Source organism: Pangasianodon hypophthalmus, chromosome 5 (assembly GCF_027358585.1).
Source record: "Pangasianodon hypophthalmus isolate fPanHyp1 chromosome 5, fPanHyp1.pri, whole genome shotgun sequence".
Taxonomy (NCBI): domain Eukaryota; kingdom Metazoa; phylum Chordata; class Actinopteri; order Siluriformes; family Pangasiidae; genus Pangasianodon; species Pangasianodon hypophthalmus.
This window is the reverse complement of record NC_069714.1, coordinates 22,454,919-22,472,391: the sequence shown is the minus strand read 5'-3', so window position 1 is coordinate 22,472,391 and position 17,473 is coordinate 22,454,919. Positions and strand designations below refer to the sequence as shown.

At 40.8% G+C, this 17,473-nt stretch overlaps 1 protein-coding gene across 6 annotated transcripts in view; it reads left to right on the top strand.

Moving 5' to 3' along the window:
* hdac4 (histone deacetylase 4) overlaps nucleotides 1-17,473 on the top strand; it is a 170,276-nt gene that overhangs the window by 91,430 nt on the left and 61,373 nt on the right. For 5 of the 6 annotated variants that reach the window (XM_034304207.2, XM_034304205.2, XM_053234270.1 and 2 more), the window contains 4 exons: nucleotides 4,666-4,895; nucleotides 8,713-8,863; nucleotides 13,151-13,271; nucleotides 15,304-15,422. In XM_034304207.2, coding sequence (XP_034160098.2) covers nucleotides 4,666-4,895; nucleotides 8,713-8,863; nucleotides 13,151-13,271; nucleotides 15,304-15,422 — 621 coding nt within the window. Of the gene's footprint in view, nucleotides 1-42; nucleotides 864-4,665; nucleotides 4,896-8,712; nucleotides 8,864-13,150; nucleotides 13,272-15,303; nucleotides 15,423-17,473 lie in introns of those variants that run through there. The other variant, XM_053234271.1, reaches the window with a different exon arrangement.

Below are 17,473 nucleotides of genomic sequence, written 5' to 3'. Positions count from 1 at the left end.
CAATATTTCAGTTTTGGTTTGTGTGTTTGTTTTTTTAACTTCTCATTTTGGTATTCTGTTGCACTGTGCATGAAATCTGCGTGTAAGATGCATTGATCTAATCATACACTACTATTGCTGGTGTAGTTCTCACTTGTCAAGAAATGTTGATATCGATAAGCAATCTGTGTGTGGATGCAGTGAGGTCTTTGGGGAAACATAAAAGCAAGTCAATGTTTGTGAGTTGTAGTTTCACTGAAGGCTATTTTTAGCTCCATCTCTTTGGTAGGGTTAAACTCTTGTCAAGTCATGTGTGTGCTCTCTTTCTCTTGCTTTCTGCTGGAGTAGTAGAGTGTGTGCTAGCCTTTTATAGACTTTTCTACATGGATACGACCATAACACTGAAGACACATAGAGTCTGCAGTCTGAACTCGCTGTTCACTGTTTTGTGTGTGTGTGTCATGACAAGACCATTGTTTGTGCTGGAGAACAGACATGTCTCTGTTATCTCAAGCATGACTCTAGAAGAAATGGGGCTTTGCTAACGTCACAGTCACACAGCCCTGATGACTGTCCGAGCCTGCCTGGGGGTCACTGGGTCACTGAGCTGTGCTGGGTATGGGGGTGGGTTAGGGCAGCTCCAGAGTCAGACATGTGGAAGAGCACAGGAAGTCTCATACCACCAAGCAGCACTGAGAGCTATGCAGAGAGCAAAATCCAACAGACGATAGAGAGAAATCAGATTTAACAGATCTTTGTAATCTGATCACATGATTGTGGTCTGTACTGAGGAACCTACAGCTTGCCTTAACTCTGATGGATCACTGACCCAAACCACCAGGCACTCTCCGTCTTCTGCTCCCATGATGCATCACTCCACTAAGGTACATGCTGTGACTGATGCATGCACAGCACTGTTGAATCAATCTTTATCAGTGTTCACCCTGTGTGTGTGTGTGTGTGTGTGTGTGTGTGTGTGTGTGTTTTTACACACTCTTGTTTGTGTCAGCAAATCACTTTTTGCTGAACTTTGCTGGTATGTGTGGTTTTATTTTTATTCTGCACCATGTTGCATCACTAAGCAATGTAGAGCTGCAGACATTCTCCTCACACTGGAACTGGAACATTATTCACTTTCTGAGGTTATAATTTCCTCAACATTCTTCATCTTGAAGGTACACAGAGAGAGGGATCAATTTTTAATGCAATTCTAAAGAAATCAAGATTGTTTTTTTCCCATAGCTTTTTGTGCAAGTCTGTTGGTGCTGTACACTAGGACTGAGTGATGTGACAATGTAATATAGATATTGTGATAAATGATATCAGTATCATTTTATGAGATATAGTGATAACATTTTATAACATTTTATTTTATTTTTTTCATTTCAATTACAAAAAGACCAGAAGCAGTTGGTGTGATGTTAAAATGTTTTAGTTAATCTTTAAAATTGTAAATAAAAATATTATGTTTGTTTATTAATAATAAACAAATGTATTATTATTTGTAACAGTTTCATGTCATGATACAGATTGTGTACTGTAGAAATGGCTTCAAGAAATCTGTTGACACAGATAGGATATATATATATATATATATGGGACAATTCATTCTGAACTCGTCCATTTTGAGTCCAATCAAATTGTTTCTAGAGCACATTTGTTCCGCCTCTGTGAACAAACTGCTCATCCCGCTCCACGAGTTTGATCTTGGCTCAGACGTGTACGGCTGTTGCGAGTTGCACTAACTGAGATGGTCTATGTGCTGCGACATAAAGTTTCATATACAGCTAATGTGTGTCTGAAAGGGCGAGTGAGCATGTGGTCATATCAAGACCAATATCAAGACATTAATTTGGCTGGAAATATATGCTCTTGAATCATGACCAAGTCACAATGGACAAATCAGCAGCGAGAAATCCTATACAGTTAAAACAAACAAAAAAAAAACAAAAACAAGCTCTATTTAAACTTGTGGCCTCTTATGGATCAGTCTGTTTAGACAGGGTGGGAGGTGTGGCTGGTATAGAAAGCTTTCAGCTGTTGTGGAGATCAGTCAAGTCCTTCGACATGCTCTCTCCCTGACTTCCTGTTTTAAAACGTATTCCTGTGGACTTTAAACTCTGAGTGCTGCTATCTGCTCATCTACCTAATAATTACACAAAAACATTTACATAAGTCATTAATCAATAATACACAACAAAACAAATGTGAGTCTGATGTGTGCGTTTGAGTGATTCACAGGTGCTGCACCTCTGAGTGAGATTTCATTGCCATGCACAGAGGTAAACTGTTTTTGACAGTTAATATTAACTGCATATTTCTAGCTCCTTTTCCACTTATTGTTTGGAAAGAGACTACTCTGATGTTCACCAAAGTTATTTAATTAGAGGTTTTTGTTGGGCCGTTTGTGCTGCAGGGAGCTAACTGGCACGTTAATTAGTGTTAATAGATGTTTGTTTTGGTTTGCTTGCTTGGCTTTGTTGGGATTTGAGCTCAAGCTGAAAGCAAGCATTTGCCCATTTTATGTCTCAGTTTAAGTGCAAAAACATACTTATTCAAAGCATATCCGAGGGAAGTCGTTCATTTTCGGCTTCCTGTCCAGCCGAGTGCGGTTGACTTCTTCCAGGCCTCGTGACTCAATGAACCCTTTGTGAGGCCGCTTTTGCGTCACGAATATGGTTTTATTAAGTCATAAGGAATGAATGGATCATTTTCTCCTCTGCGCTATTACAAAAAAAGGGCTGTGACCCTGAGCTTGGCATGGCTTCAGGGTCTCTGGGTATTTCTGAAGTGGCTGTAGTGCTGGAGCAGTGTGTGACGTCCTGAAGCAGACGCAGAGGCCCGACTGTATCCACGGCAGTTCTGTAGGGAAAAAATCCACCCTGAACAACTTGCATAATACTTGTAAACTTACATGATAGCTTCAATTGCAGCTTCAGAATATTTATTTACTGATGAAATTTGGAGTTGACCTTTTTGGTTTAAACTTCTTTCAACAACACATTGTTTTCACTTTGGCTAAATTACCCACAATGCAATTTCACTGCCTGCTGATAGTGGTGCCAGTGGAAGTTCATCTCTATCTACAGAGAGCAATGCAGCAGTGCTTTAGTCCTTTACCCTGTCCAGCTTCCTCACCTCCTCATCTGTACACTCTGCTCAAACAGATAAGGTTCCAAAGCTTCAACTTACATGCTAGTAAAGCCGTCAACACCATCGCGCTCGTCATCTCGTTGATCGCTGCCTAGCTGAACCGAATCTCAGCACAGCTGCATCATATAGCTTGGATTGGATTGAGGGACTACAAGTCCAATGTTTGTTGTCTCCACTATTTCTGCATTGGATTTCTCATTAATATGATATTGAACATCACTGAAAAATGGTGAGAAAATAAATTCTTGCTTTTTTATTTATTTATTTATTATTATTATTATTATTTATTTTTTTTACAGCTTAGCACTTAATAAAACGATTATCACTGTTTTAGATCGCTGAACAAAGTTTCTCCTATTAAACACCACTGTAACTGTTTCCCGTGACATCAGTGCGGCACACGACCGCTACCTTCTGACAGCAGTAAAAAAAGATACAGCATCAAACAGCAAATTAGTACCAGAATCACAAATATTCCAATATTTATCATGTTTCAGGGTGCACTTTTCCTTTAAAGCTAAAGCTGATCTGAGCTGATGTGTTAGCTGTCTCGATCAGCCTTACTGAGGTTATTAACTGCATATCTGTGCTGTGTGTGCTTCACCCTGGCCTGATTGTACTCTGATAAATATGTTTGCCTGGTTAATAGATATCAGTACGAGTACGTGCATCATCATCTTAATTCAGTGTGGGTACTTTGTTTATAAAAGACATGCATGGGGTTCTTACCTGTCCTAAAAACATCCATTCCTTGCAGTTCTGTTATAATTAGCGTTTAAGAGCACTGACATATCGCTGTGTGATTGCTAATTGAATTCTGTTTGATGAATTACGCTTTTAGTTCAGCCCCAGGGGACGTAAATCAGTGATTGCTTTTTAATCAGGTCAGTGTTGGTCTTGTGGGCCTCAATATGCTGCACATAACATGAATAATGCATTTACTCCATCAGAATTTTCTCCTTTTCAGTGTAAATTATGTCATAATACAAAGATTACTTCAACAAAAAAAGCAGATATTTGTTGTTTGCATAAGTATTCACGCTCACTTTGGGTCAATACTTGGTAGAGCCACCTTTAGTCTTCTGGCATATGTCTCTATCAGGTGTGGACATCTGGATACTGATATTTTTGTCTATTCTTCTTTTTCAATTTCTCAAACCATTTTCCATTTCATGGAAACCGTTGCTGATTTTCTGTAGATTCATGACATAATATCCCAGTTAAATCCACTTCAGTTCTAGGTTGTAGCAGAATGTGGAAAAGTTCTACAGAATGTGGGAAAAGTTCAAGGGGGTGAACACTTATGCAAGACACATTTCTCAGCTTTCCTTGCTCCTGCTGTCATGTATTCATGCATTGCAGCATGAGTGTCTCTGGGAGTACTTGTCATTAAAATAATAGGCCACGCCCACCAGAGCAGTTCTTGTATTGACGTTTATATATATATATATATATATAAAATGCTTTGCTGGAAGGGTAATATTGCACTGAAGGTATTAATACATTATATTCTGTGTGTGTGTTTGTGTGTAGTTGATGTGAGTGCGGTGTTGCCCGTTCCCATTCCCCCTGCTGCCATCCCGATGGATCTGCGTGTGGATCAGCAGCACTTGCCCGTGTCTGGGGAGCAGCAGCTGCAGCAGGAGCTCCTGGCACTCAAACAGAAGCAGCAGATCCAGAGGCAGCTGCTCATTGCCGAGTTCCAGCGGCAGCACGAGCAGCTCTCACGCCAACACGAAGCCCAGTTGCAGGAGCACATTAAGGTGAGACACGTCCTCTCTCACGCTCGTCCTCTTCTTTTCTGTCACTGCTCATCACGTGTCTGCTTCTATCTGCTGATGGATCGTCTGTAGTAATGCGAACCCCATGATTTTGATAGATTATTATTAAGGATGCCACAATGGGATTACAAAATGTATGTAAAATGTACAAAGTAGTATTTTTTCCAGTGACAAGTTTGTGTGGCTGCATACGTGTTTGGTGCTTTGCCACTGTGTGTGCATGTTGTGAGAGGTGTGTGTGTGAGTGTTTGTGTGGCTATAGTCCAACAGCTGTGCTATTGTCTGTGTATGGCTGCAGCAAGAATGCTGTGTGTGCATTTGTGTGTTTGGAGTTTGTGTATGGCTATAGTCTGAAAACAGTGACATGTATGTGTTTAGCCAGCGGTGTGTGTATGTCTGCATGTGTGTGTATTTCTCTCTCTCTCTCTCTCTCTCTCTCTGGTGTGTGTGTGCGTGTGTGTGTGTGTGAGAGAGAGAGAGAGAGACATGAAAGGGAGACGAGAGTGAGTGAGACTGTGGTTTCCTGAATCTGTGCTGCTGTCAGTGATTTGCTGTGTGAGGCCTCATCATAAAGCTCTTGATTACACACTGGAATGTGCTCAGCAGAAGGCCAGTGTGCTGTGGGAAAGGTGTGTGTGTGTGTGTGTGTGTGTGTGTTGGGCTTAATGGCAGTGTTCTGTGGAAAGGGAAGTGTGTAGAGGAGGGCAGTGTGGTGAAGGGAGAGGGGAGGTCTGCTGTGGTAACCCTGTCCTTGGGAAACTCCATGAAGCCATGAGCTCAGCACATCACCAGCTTTGCTGCGTTGCCACAGTGAGAATTCTGGCCAATAGAAGAGCAGTAGTTCTGGCTGGGCTATAAATAACCCAAGCAGTGGACAGAGAAAGGATGGAGGGAGTTGAGTGATGTAGTGCCTGCACTTTTTGTGGTGACGCCGTGTTGATGAGTAGTAGAAGAAAGGAGACTGCGTTTTGCAGCACTGTCTTCCTGCAACCAGTCACTGCACACAGCGCAGATCTGCTGAGCTAAGAATGCGAACAGATCTGCAGCTGCTTGAACCAGAACGTAGTCATCTAGTACCTAGTCATAATATTCCACTTACAAATGACTAAAATGTACATTTGCACCAAGCAACACGGGTTCAGGATTAAAAGTTAATCATTAAAATGTAATATTGCTCTTTTCTGTTGTTCAGCATATTTAAAGGTAGGGTGAGTTTGCAACTCATTCATTCAAAGTCCAAAAAAGAACCCCAAAATGTTAAAAATAAAATGCGGTACGCCACATCAAAACAATCCAACACATAAGGCGAAATCAGACAAAACAGAGCAAAACATCGCAAAGAACCAAAAGAAAGAAGTCAAATTTCTGCCAGGAGCCTCTCAGTCTCCACAACTGATTTGAAAAAGGCAAATTGTGACATCTGGCAGAGTTATAAGAGAAACGTCAAGCAGAATAGAGGCGAATATTATAACTGAGACGATCCAAGAGCTGTTCACAGGATATGAAAGAGGTTGGAGGGAAATTCAGTTATTGCTTTGTATGACTGTAACCCTTTGAAATTTTAGAAATGAATTAACTAAACAGGAATGCCAAATATTTTGGCTTTGTGGGCAATTATTCAATCTGAGTAATAACTTATAGACATAAAATATGATGGAATGATGGACAGATGTGGGTGAAAGTTATTTGTTGCATGTTGTAGTGGCTATTTGTAACTAAAGCAAGGGTTCTCAAAAATATTTGGAGCATTGACCCCATTTTAAAGACCCCAAATTCTCACAACATATTTAAAAGATTAAAACTGAAATAATACAATAATACAAATATATATTATTTAATTAACATTAAAAAGGAAAAGACAAGTTGATGGGTTCTTTACACATTTATCAATGTTTTTATGACTCATTGTGTTCATCTAATGAGAGGACTGGGCTCGTGCGGCGCGCTGCAGCATATCAATCTCAGTAGATCTCATTTCAGCTGTTACATTCAGTCTAGATTACTACTCTGATTTGATGCAAACAAGGGCACTGAATTCTACGTGCCATAAATAAATTTTAGCCAGTGGTTGGGTTTATTATTTTTAGTCGGGCATGTTCATGAGCATAAAACCCATTTTACACCGAAAGCATCACAGATCGGGTGCGTCAGGGAGTGAAGAATTCTGAATTTCTAGGCTTTCGTTCACTAATATTATATGCAAATATCTGTAAATATTATAAACATGCATAAATGAAGTTTTTATCTCGAGAACTAGGTTATAAATAATCACAGGAGACCCCACAGTTGAGAAGCAATGACCTAAAGTCTCAAACAGATCTTTTTGCAATGTGTGTCTCCTAAAAGTTAGCAACCAAGTCCTGAGCAAAAAAAAAAGTCCTGAGCAACCCTGCGTTCATGCTAGAGAGCGACAAGCCGCTCGTGTCACTTGTAGTCCGCCTCTTGTGTGGGTGTAGCATCCATCCAGCGTTTTTTATTCCTGTGAGAAAGGATAGTTAGCCAACAGTACACAGTTATTACGATATACGTTTTACCTTTGTGTAAAAAATATATTTAAAATATATTCTAATATTTTAATGAAGTTAAAAAAAAGATAGAAAATTCTTTGTTTGATGTACATTACTTGCCAGGCTTCATATTAGCACTGTTAGCAGATTAGCAGCACAAGCTAACTGTACTAGCTATATACACTCACCAGAGGCACCACCATATGTCTATATATCTATATTTTTTCTTCTAACTAAACCCAGTATGCATAACACACTAATCAGTGTGAAAATTGGTATAAGTTACATATTATATTCCAGGCTTCATATTAACTATTAGCACATTTGCGTCAGAAGCTAACCGTACACTCTCCAGAGACTCGGATGATCTCTGCTACTTCCTTCCCAGCTTGAAATTTCTTTGTAATGTCTCTATACACATTATTGAGCAGTTGTATATGACAGGATGAGATGAAACCACAGTTATGTTTTTCTTCTATTATTTTTCCAAGTCAAGCAGTACATAGGGGCTAATCACAGGTAGGAACTAAAGTTATGAGTGGGGAAATGAAAAAATGTCAGATGACGTGATATAGCCCACCTGTAGCTCAGTATTTCAGTTTCTGGAAAGGTTGTGAGTTCAAATCCCAGCACTTCTGCACAATGACGCAGTAAATCACAGAGTAAGCTGCGTCTCGTCTTGAGTGTAATGCTTTAGTAGTCACAACAGGCTGATGTGATTTAATAGACTGTCAGAGTGAGGTGAAGACTGGGCATCCTCGTACATCTTCAAAAACGCATAAACAGACGGAGACAGAAAGACACGGCTTTTCACAGCAGCAAGTCATCCTCTTAGCGCATCACCTCAGAGGTGTTTGCTCTGTGATGTGTCGAACTTTGCTGAGTATCTGTCAGCAGCCACAAGTTTGTGCTTGTCCAGAGACTCTCCTTCAGCACACCTCTGCAGCTATTTATAGTGCTAAACAAGCCGAAGGGCCGCGTCTCAGGAGGATGGCGAGCAGAGCACAGAGCTCAGGTCTGCCTGTAAAAGGCAATGTCACTTCCAGTGCTCTCGCTCCCACTAAGCTAGAGAGAGCACACTTAATCACTTATACAGCTGTATGTTTACAAACCGCTCTGCTCCTCACACACGCTGTCTTTAACGTTACAACGTCTCCTTGAACATTGGTATTTATGCCGCTTGATTGTGAAGCACCAAGAATGAACATGTGTTTTTGTAGTATTGTGATTTGCTTAGTCACACACAGAAAAGCAGAGTGTGATATACTGAAAGTGTCTGTTGTCTGTCTCAGCATCAGCAGGAGCTGTTGGCCATGAAGCATCAGCAGGAGCTGCTGGAGCACCAGAGGAAGTTGGAGCGGCATCGTCGTGAGCAGGAGCTGGAGAAACAGCAGCGCGAGCAGAAACTGCAGCTGCTCAAAAACAAGGAGCGTGGCCAGGAGAGTAAGTACACACACACACACACACACACACACACACACTTTCTTTACTTATTTTGTCAGAATTCATTATGGGCAAGTGATCTTACAGAGTATCTTACACTGCAGACTACATATTATAATAATAGCATGCTGCATTAATACTATTATACTCACTGACCACTTTATTAGGAACCTCATTTGTGCATTTATCCAATCAGCCAATCACCTGCCAGCAGCACAGTGCGTAAAATCATGTCACATGTGATCTCAGTGACTAGTTGTTGATGCCAGAGTGGATGCTGATGTCTCACCGAATAGTGTGAAAGCATCCCAAGAGCGGCAGTTCCTCAGGCAGAAGCGCCTTGTGATGAGAGGGGTCAGAGGTGAATGTCCAGACTGGTTAGTGCTGACAGGAAGGCTATGATAACTCAAATAACCATCCTTTCAGCCATAGTAAGCAGAAAAGCATCTCAGTACGCACAACATGTCAGACCTTGAGGAGTGAGGGCTACAACAGCAGAAGACCACATCGAGTTCCGGTGGGTACAGGCTCAGTGAAACAGGACAGTTAGGATCGATAGGAAAAACATTGCCTGGACTTTTTCAGATCTTCACCTGTATTATAATAATAATAAGGTGGGAAATTAGTGTACTTTTCAGTTACATAGTATCAGTGATGAACCAGTGATAAATTCATAAGCCCAACCGGACAAGTGTTGCCCAGTCCAATGTGGTTGGGAATTAAAGTGAGAAATATGCACTCTGGTTTGCCCCAGAAATGTGACTGACTCAAAAAAAAAAAAAAAAAAAAAAAAAAGGCAAGCTAATTAGCTAGTTAAGTGCATTCATACATTATAGCTTGAGACAAATAGACTAGTATATGAATTCCCAGAAAGGGGACAGCCGTGTATCCATAGAGCCACAGTCTATTTCCTCTCTCGATACAGTTTTCAGTGATGTCTGAGACCTTGACTAAAAGTCAGCAAGTCGTAAGAGAACATTTCTGCTGTGTTATTCTCTTCTCACATTACGCGTAGAGCTACTATTTGCCTGTCCAGTGACTTTATTTTCTCTCAGTATGTTTAAAATGTGGTGATGTATTGTGCTAGTTACATAAGAGAGTTATATGTTAGCTTTGTGCTAGACTTTATTTTGCTCATGTTTGTTAGTGTTTTACATTCACCTACCTGCATGTTCTTCATTCTAAAAATATTATTTTTAGCGTTGCCTGTGTGTGTAGTTCAGCAGGTGGTGGGATTCAGAACGAATAGCGTGCTCTATAGTTCCACCGCCGTCAAGTGCATTATGTTTGATAATGTTTTTTTATTTCCTTATTCTGTTTTTTAAACCTAATTGTCCTCTGGCAACAATGACTAAAGTATGAATAGCCTTGGCGTGAAACCTTGAGAACTCCCAGGTGCCCAAGCTACTGATTTTCTTCCATTTCTTTGTTTGATTACAAATAAAGTCTGCTGCCGCCTTGTGGTATGGAGCTATTTCTTTTCATGCAGACCAAAAGCATTTGTGCATGCCGTCTCTCAGCTGTCCTTAAGGTGTGAGTCTTCCAGTGCAGCAGCCAGAGAGATGTATGACTAGAAGATAAAAATTAAACATTTTCCGATTTCCAAGAGCTAGCCATGTGCATTAAACGCCTGTTACATAGTACAAGATCTCAAAATAATGTAGAGAAAGAGAGCAGAGGTTGATGAGATTTTGTTTGTTTTTTGTTTTGCTGATAAAGACACCGATCTCAGCAGCCTCTGATTTGGGTTTAAGTGCATATTTCTCACTTTAATTCCCATCCTCGTCACAGCTGTAGTGTGAACCCAGGAATCCTCTGAGCCGTATGTCAGCGAGAGTCCCAGTGTAGCCTGCAGGTCCCTCTGAGACACCGAGATTAGAAAGCACACTCCTCCTCACTACTCCTACTGCTGATCGCTCGCTTTCTTATCTGCCACCTGAGATTTTGCTCACCTGTTGCTGGCTGCGAGTGTGTGTTGCCTGGTGGCGGAAGTTTGTGGGTCGGTGAGTGGGTGTGTGAAGCTGGCAGAGGTCTCTGGAGGCTTGTTTACAGATGATAGGAAAGGTGGAAATTGTAGAGAGAGCTGTGAGAAAACATGCTTTCTTTGGAGAGAGAAATAAACACACAGCTTTGTTTAACTGACACTGTCTCTGTGGTATTGTTCTATGAATTCGCTTTCTTTTAGAGAGACATTAAAGGGAAGATACCTTACCCAAAAAAACCACTGAGGTGCCTGTCTGACGGAAACTGCACTGCGCTGTACTGATAGCTGTAGAGGATGGGGTTAGTGTTGTCAGTGTGTTTAGGGGAACTTCTGATGATTATGGCTTATTTGCATTATCTGTAATTTGTGATACTCAGAAAAAAGGAAAGAAATGTATAGAAAATTCCCCTGCATTTTAAAACAATACAAAGAATTATACCCAGAAGAAGACAGGTTTCCTTTTGAGTCTAGTTCCTCTCAAGGTTTCCTCCTCATATCCTCTCAGGGAGTTTTCTTCGCCTCTGTGGCACTGAATCTGAATCCAATTCTACATCCTGATTTCTGTAAAGCTGCTTTCTGGCAGTGATTATTGTTAAAAGAGCTAGAGAAATAAAATGAATTTGAAACATTGGTTCGGATCATCAGTTGTGCATTTTAGGTGCAAAATCAAGTGCCCTTTATTGTACCATTCAGTGATGCCTGCATTGATGTGGACTTAACGTTGGTCACGGACCCCTAAACGTCTTGTGATGGTAGTTATAACAAATCACAGCACATCAGTTAACACAAGAGAGCAACATGTCCTCTTTATACCACAGCACTGTTAAAAATCTCAAATCTGATTGGTCAGAAAATGTTTTTTCACTGTGTGTATCTCCGCTGGTCTGTGTGTGTGTGCCACATCAAATTCCAATTTTAGCAACAATCCTACTGAAACTGTTACTACAGTAGCATTAGCGACTGTCAGTGGACATTGCAAATGACTCATTTTTCAGGAAGATAACTTTTGGCTTAATATATGAAAGCTCATAGGAAGAAGAGAAGCCAATTTTACCAGAAGCACCTTTAACAAGAATGTACAAATCAATGTGAGCTATTGTGTGAAATGTTACTCACTCAGTATTAATTTCTTGTTTTAATTAATTCCACACATTGCTTAAATAAAATTGTTGATATGGTGAAGTTTTCTGTAAGGACATTTTAAGTTGGATTTTTGGAAGGAGTCTCCAGTGTCAGTGCTTTGTAACAGTTAGAGATGAAGCTTTAACTTAAATTTCTGACACGGGGAAGAGATAGTAACTCTATTGCAGCTGATCATCATGGTGCATCATTTATATTCTAGTGTGATCTTGTGCACTTGCTGTTTTGGTGAAAAGAGCTAATAAAGTGACTGAATTTCATTCATCTTCAGATGGAAAATGTTTTGCCAGTCATGACACAAGCATTTGAGTGAGTAATGAAGCATCGAGGTTGTAATGATGCTGTGTTCCAAACACTCCCACCAACAGGTTTATTACAGGCCCACGCTTTAACGTTAACATCACCAGATGAGGACCACAGTGCATCAGTATGAGGATGTATAGAGAACCATGCGACTCCTTATCCACACATGCTGCATGCAAACGACATGGCTCTGGCATTGCACCATCAAATATCCAACCCTGTTCAATTTTTTAATCATAAAAATCAAACTTGACTGCACAACATTGTCAGGGCGCATATGAAATACTGCTGAATATCCATTATACTGAGTACAGAATACTGAGATTGACATGTTTTTATAACTGATTCTGAGCGTTAAAAGGGATTGTTTAAGCTAATGATTTCCCTAGCAGTAGCTGTTATAGTTAGTATACGAGACAGTGGAGTTATTTAGCACTGAGTTCGCACTTTGGTGATGGGTGTATATGCAAAAATATTAAAATTAGGGATGCACTGATAGTGATAATGGTAATGGGATTGTTCCATATTGTTCCATGTATCAATATTGTATTGATACCATGCTCATTTACTCATACTTGTAAAAAAAAATAAATAAATAATAAAATGCTTCACTACCAACCATCAGAACAAAGCAGACTCCAAACTGTGGTCTGCGAAAATATAAAGATGACGAACTACACCATCTTCCTACAGTAAAAGTTAACTGATAAAACATCTTAAACATAAACTCAGCACAAGGATTCTGCTGCTGGCAGCTCACAACAGTTCCGAGATCCGACTTCCCACTTCCAAGTTAAGTTGAACGCAGCGTTAGTGTAGTAGGCGGGGCCTGTTTCTGAACACTGTTCTGTGATTGGCAGGTGCGGTGGCGAGCACGGAGGTGAAGATGCGTCTACAGGAGTTTGTGCTGAATAAGAAGAAAGCCCTGGCCCAGAGGAGCCTCAACCACTGCATGCCCAATGACCCACGCTACTCATACTGGTAAGTTAAAAATAAATAAATAAATAAATAAAGTCTCACAACCAAATTTAAGACACTTCCACACCTCAACTCAGAAATCACACATAAGGCAAGCTACAAAATATGAATATTTTCTAAGGGAGGGAGAGCCAGAGAGCCAGCGTGATTTACAGGAATAAGACCTGGGACATAGGTAAACATAGGCCTGACTGAAGTTTCTGTCTACTTATTGACTTTTTTATCAGTCAAACCTCAGCAGTTAGAGATTTAAAAAAAGAGGGGGAAAGGAGGTGTTTCTGGATTGTTACGATATTTGTAAAGGATTTGACGAGCAAAATGAAAGATAACAGGACCTTTTTTTAAGCAGCAGGTTCTAAAAAAATGCACACCAATTCACACTCGTTATCTCTCAGGTTCAGATAAAGTGTGGAGAGAGAGCAAGAGATTGTGCAAAGAATGAATATTAGCATACTGGAGCTCTCTTTTTTTTTTTTCTTTTTTTATGAACGTGTATCTGGGAGAGGGAAGATAAATTCCCTACACACAGTGTGAACAAGATGGAGTTGTCCACTCTTCTCCACTCCATTCAAGGCCATAGTGTTGCTTCAGAATCATCTTGTGTGCAAGCACTAGCGCCATTTCGCATTTTCTTCACATCACATACTGAAATTCTCAGGTTGGCTTTCTTCATACTAGGAGTGTGTCAATAAAACATTGTTTACTATCTCACCTTCGCAGTTAGATCAACACCGACGGCTGAACAAAGAGAGCCTGCGGCGAAAGCTGAATGTTTTATTGATCAAAACATTTATTCTCACTTGTCTAAAACGCCAGTCATTTCTTTTAATTGCAGCAGGTTCCAGAAACTCATCACTCATGCTGCTAAACACACAGCTTATTTTTTTTAGATGATGGGAAAGCAGGCAAAGTGAGTAGGTTGGGTTGGGTGTGTGCCAGATTGCCTGCCTTGGCACAGAAAACAGCCGTTTTGTGAATGTTGTAGCTGAGGTTTGCGCTACTATGTGGCATAAAGCTTGTGTCTGTGAAATGGCGTATAATTTCTTTATCATTTTTGTTAATGAGCATGTCTTATCTGTATATCAGTGGTGACATTTCCTTATTCAGAATGTAGCAATGCTTCCTGACATTTAGTCAAGTGGGTAAATGTAATGTACTGAAATAACAAAACAATGTCACAATTTTTTTTATTTTTATTTATTTATTTATTTATTTTATAAATGTTGTACATTTCTGCCAGACGGGAATCTGAATAATAGTGTATGCTAGGCACTGTGTAACAAAGCTCTGTTAGCTTGCAAAATCCACGTCCTCAACAGAGAAAAATTGATCATTTGTTTGTTTTGTCAGTGTGGTTTGTGATTTTTTTTTTTTTTGGTCTTTTTAAGATTGGAGGTGTGCAGATGGTGTCGGTGTGCTCACAGGAATGTTCCTTTTTGCTTCTGTTGTTTTGCTGTCTTCTGCATTTTGAGCGAGATACTGTGTTTTCAAGTGGTGTATCAAACCCGTAGTGGAGAAGTGTTTGGTTGTTGTACTCCCTCTTTATATTTGATATGGACATTTATTCCAAATTGCTTGTCTAATGTACTTTACAGAAACAGAGAGATGTTGAGCTGCTGCTGCTCAAACTGTTTGAACACAGAAAAAAAAAGAAAATAAAATAACAAGCCATAAATACCCATGTGTTAAAAGCATTTGCCATTTTTCTGAAGTGAAGCTTAGATACATTTACAGGACTTGGATTTGTATCCTGTATTGGGGATGAAATAATATTATTTCGAGAAGATGAAAGGGTGTCTTCTGGTTGAATTTATGATGTTTGAGGCTGTCTGGCTGAATTAGGTGATGTTGACTCTTTGGGTTTTGGTTGAACTTCCCGTTTGGTTCGGAGCTCTGGTCAGAGAAAGAGTGGAAAAATAATGCTCAGAGATTAATCAGGGCTGTGGATTCAGAAAAGAAAAAAACAAAACAGAGACAGTATGTTAGGGAGAGAGCTTTAAATAGCCTTCAATTTTCATGTTTGTGTTTTCTACAGGAAAACCCAGCACAGTTCACTGGATCAGAGTTCTCCTCCTCAGACAGGGATGTCCACTTACAACCACCCAGTGCTGGGACTCTACGATTCCAAAGATGACTTTCCACTCCGAAAGACAGGTAACATAACTTCCTGCTCCAGGATTAATGATTAACAAAGATTCCTCTAATACACTCTGACTTACCTTTATTTAGCCATGTTCTGATTCTGATTCAGGACCAGACATTTAAAAACAACTTGATCTGTGTCTCACTTCCCACACACTGATCCTCACAACTAATAACCTTCACTGTCAGTGTGAGGTTTACTGCTAGAAGACGAATTCTCACAATTTCTATTTCTGTCCAGAGCACACAGTATGAAGCTTTCAGACTCGGTCTGCATGTAAGCATAAATCCAAACAAACTGAAGTAATGATGCAAAACCGGTGTAAGGAGGCTTGTGGTCAGGCGCTGGACTCAGCCAGTGGAAACTCTATGTCTTTATCCTAGCTGTCTGGTAACACATAACTTTGCTACGATGACAGGCCCTGCCATCAATCCCAGAAGGCTGAGCGACCCTTTTCATCACTTGGAGTTTAAATCAAGGAGGCAAACAGCCAGCAGCAAGCACAAGGGCCTGAAAGGAATGTTCTCTCTGTCTCTCTTTTCTGTATGTCTCTGCTAAGCTTGCCATCAACCTCCCAGAAATAGTACCTTTCCTTCAACTGATGACAGGGAACAAAAAAGAAACACTCCAAAGAGATGTGTCTTTCACTTACCTGAGCCTTCTTTTTGGGTATTGGCAGCATATGGACTGCTCAGATCTCTCACATCACAGCTCACATAACTCATGTTCCAATGCATGTTTTCTCCAAGAGAAATAACATATGGTGGACACCTCACGCTTTGTCTTGTGCTCATTAGCACAGAAAGACCAAAAGAAGACTAAAAGGCCGTCGATCACAAGCGACCAGCAGTAAATACAGGTGTGAACTGGGTCAAGTGTGTCTTGTGACCTGAGCACTCAAACCACTTGTGGAAGTGGTCAAAGATACATGTGGCCACATTCTAGCGTGTAGAGCAGTGCTTCCCCACAACATCAAAGGGCCAGTGTTGCCAGGTCTGTGGTTTTCTTGCTGAGTTGGTTTACCATTAAGTTATGTATGGTTATTTTTTTGAGCTGAGCATCATGAAATCTGGTAACAAGTTGCCAACGGAGATGTGTGTAAGTATCCGGTGTGAATTGTTGTCGGTTTCACTTTAGCAGTCCTTTTGTGACTGGTTCACCCAAGATGGTGAACAAGGCCTAACTCTGATCTGCCTTGATCAGTGATGCATCTAGTCTGATATATGTTGACCACTTACCTGGACACGACTGTCGGAATCTTGCAAATATCTTTTTGGCTAAGCACAACTCTGTGAGGAAACAAGTCCCTGCATCAGACTGATGAAGAGAAAATAAACTTTTAAACACAATGGCAATAATTAGCTTTTTTGGAGGGACTAAAATAGTTTCTGAGGATCACAGAATGCCATAAACTTCTGTTTCCAGGTTGTTGCACCATTTCTTAATTTCCTAATTCTACATTTCAAGCAAAACAACTGTCTTTGGTTGCAGTCATATTGCTTCTTCCTGTGAATAAGTGGTTATTGGTCACTTTGACTCTCTATTTATAGCTGGATGTCTGGCTGTGTTGTGCAGTAGAAGGTTTCTGTGACTGATGTCTGTGGCTTTTGCCAGCTCTTCTCTGTTACACTCAAGCCCAAGCTCCTGCAGACGTGTGTGTTTGAAGAAGTGACTATGGTAGGCACTGCAGCGTGGTGTGTGCCAGCTGCTAAGCATTATTAAGAGTGAACCGGTGAGTAAGGCAGATCAGCGCTCTACACGAGGCCCTGAGAGAGTGCAGCCGGAGCCTGAGGTCCTGAGCTGCTCCCCTCAGCAGGAGAGCTGCACTTAAGGGCCTTCCCTTTGCACACTCACCTTAGGCTGCCTGAGATTAGGCCACTGCTCTCATTAATCATGCTGGAAATGGACCTGTCAGAGTACTGCAGTGCAGCTGGGTCCAGGCTCCCTGCACACTCACAGCCCCCTGAGACACCAGAGCAATTACAGCAAGGCTAGGAAGGAGAGGAAGGGGATGTTACAGCTGCAATATGCCCATCACTGGACAAGAGAGAGAGAGAGAGAG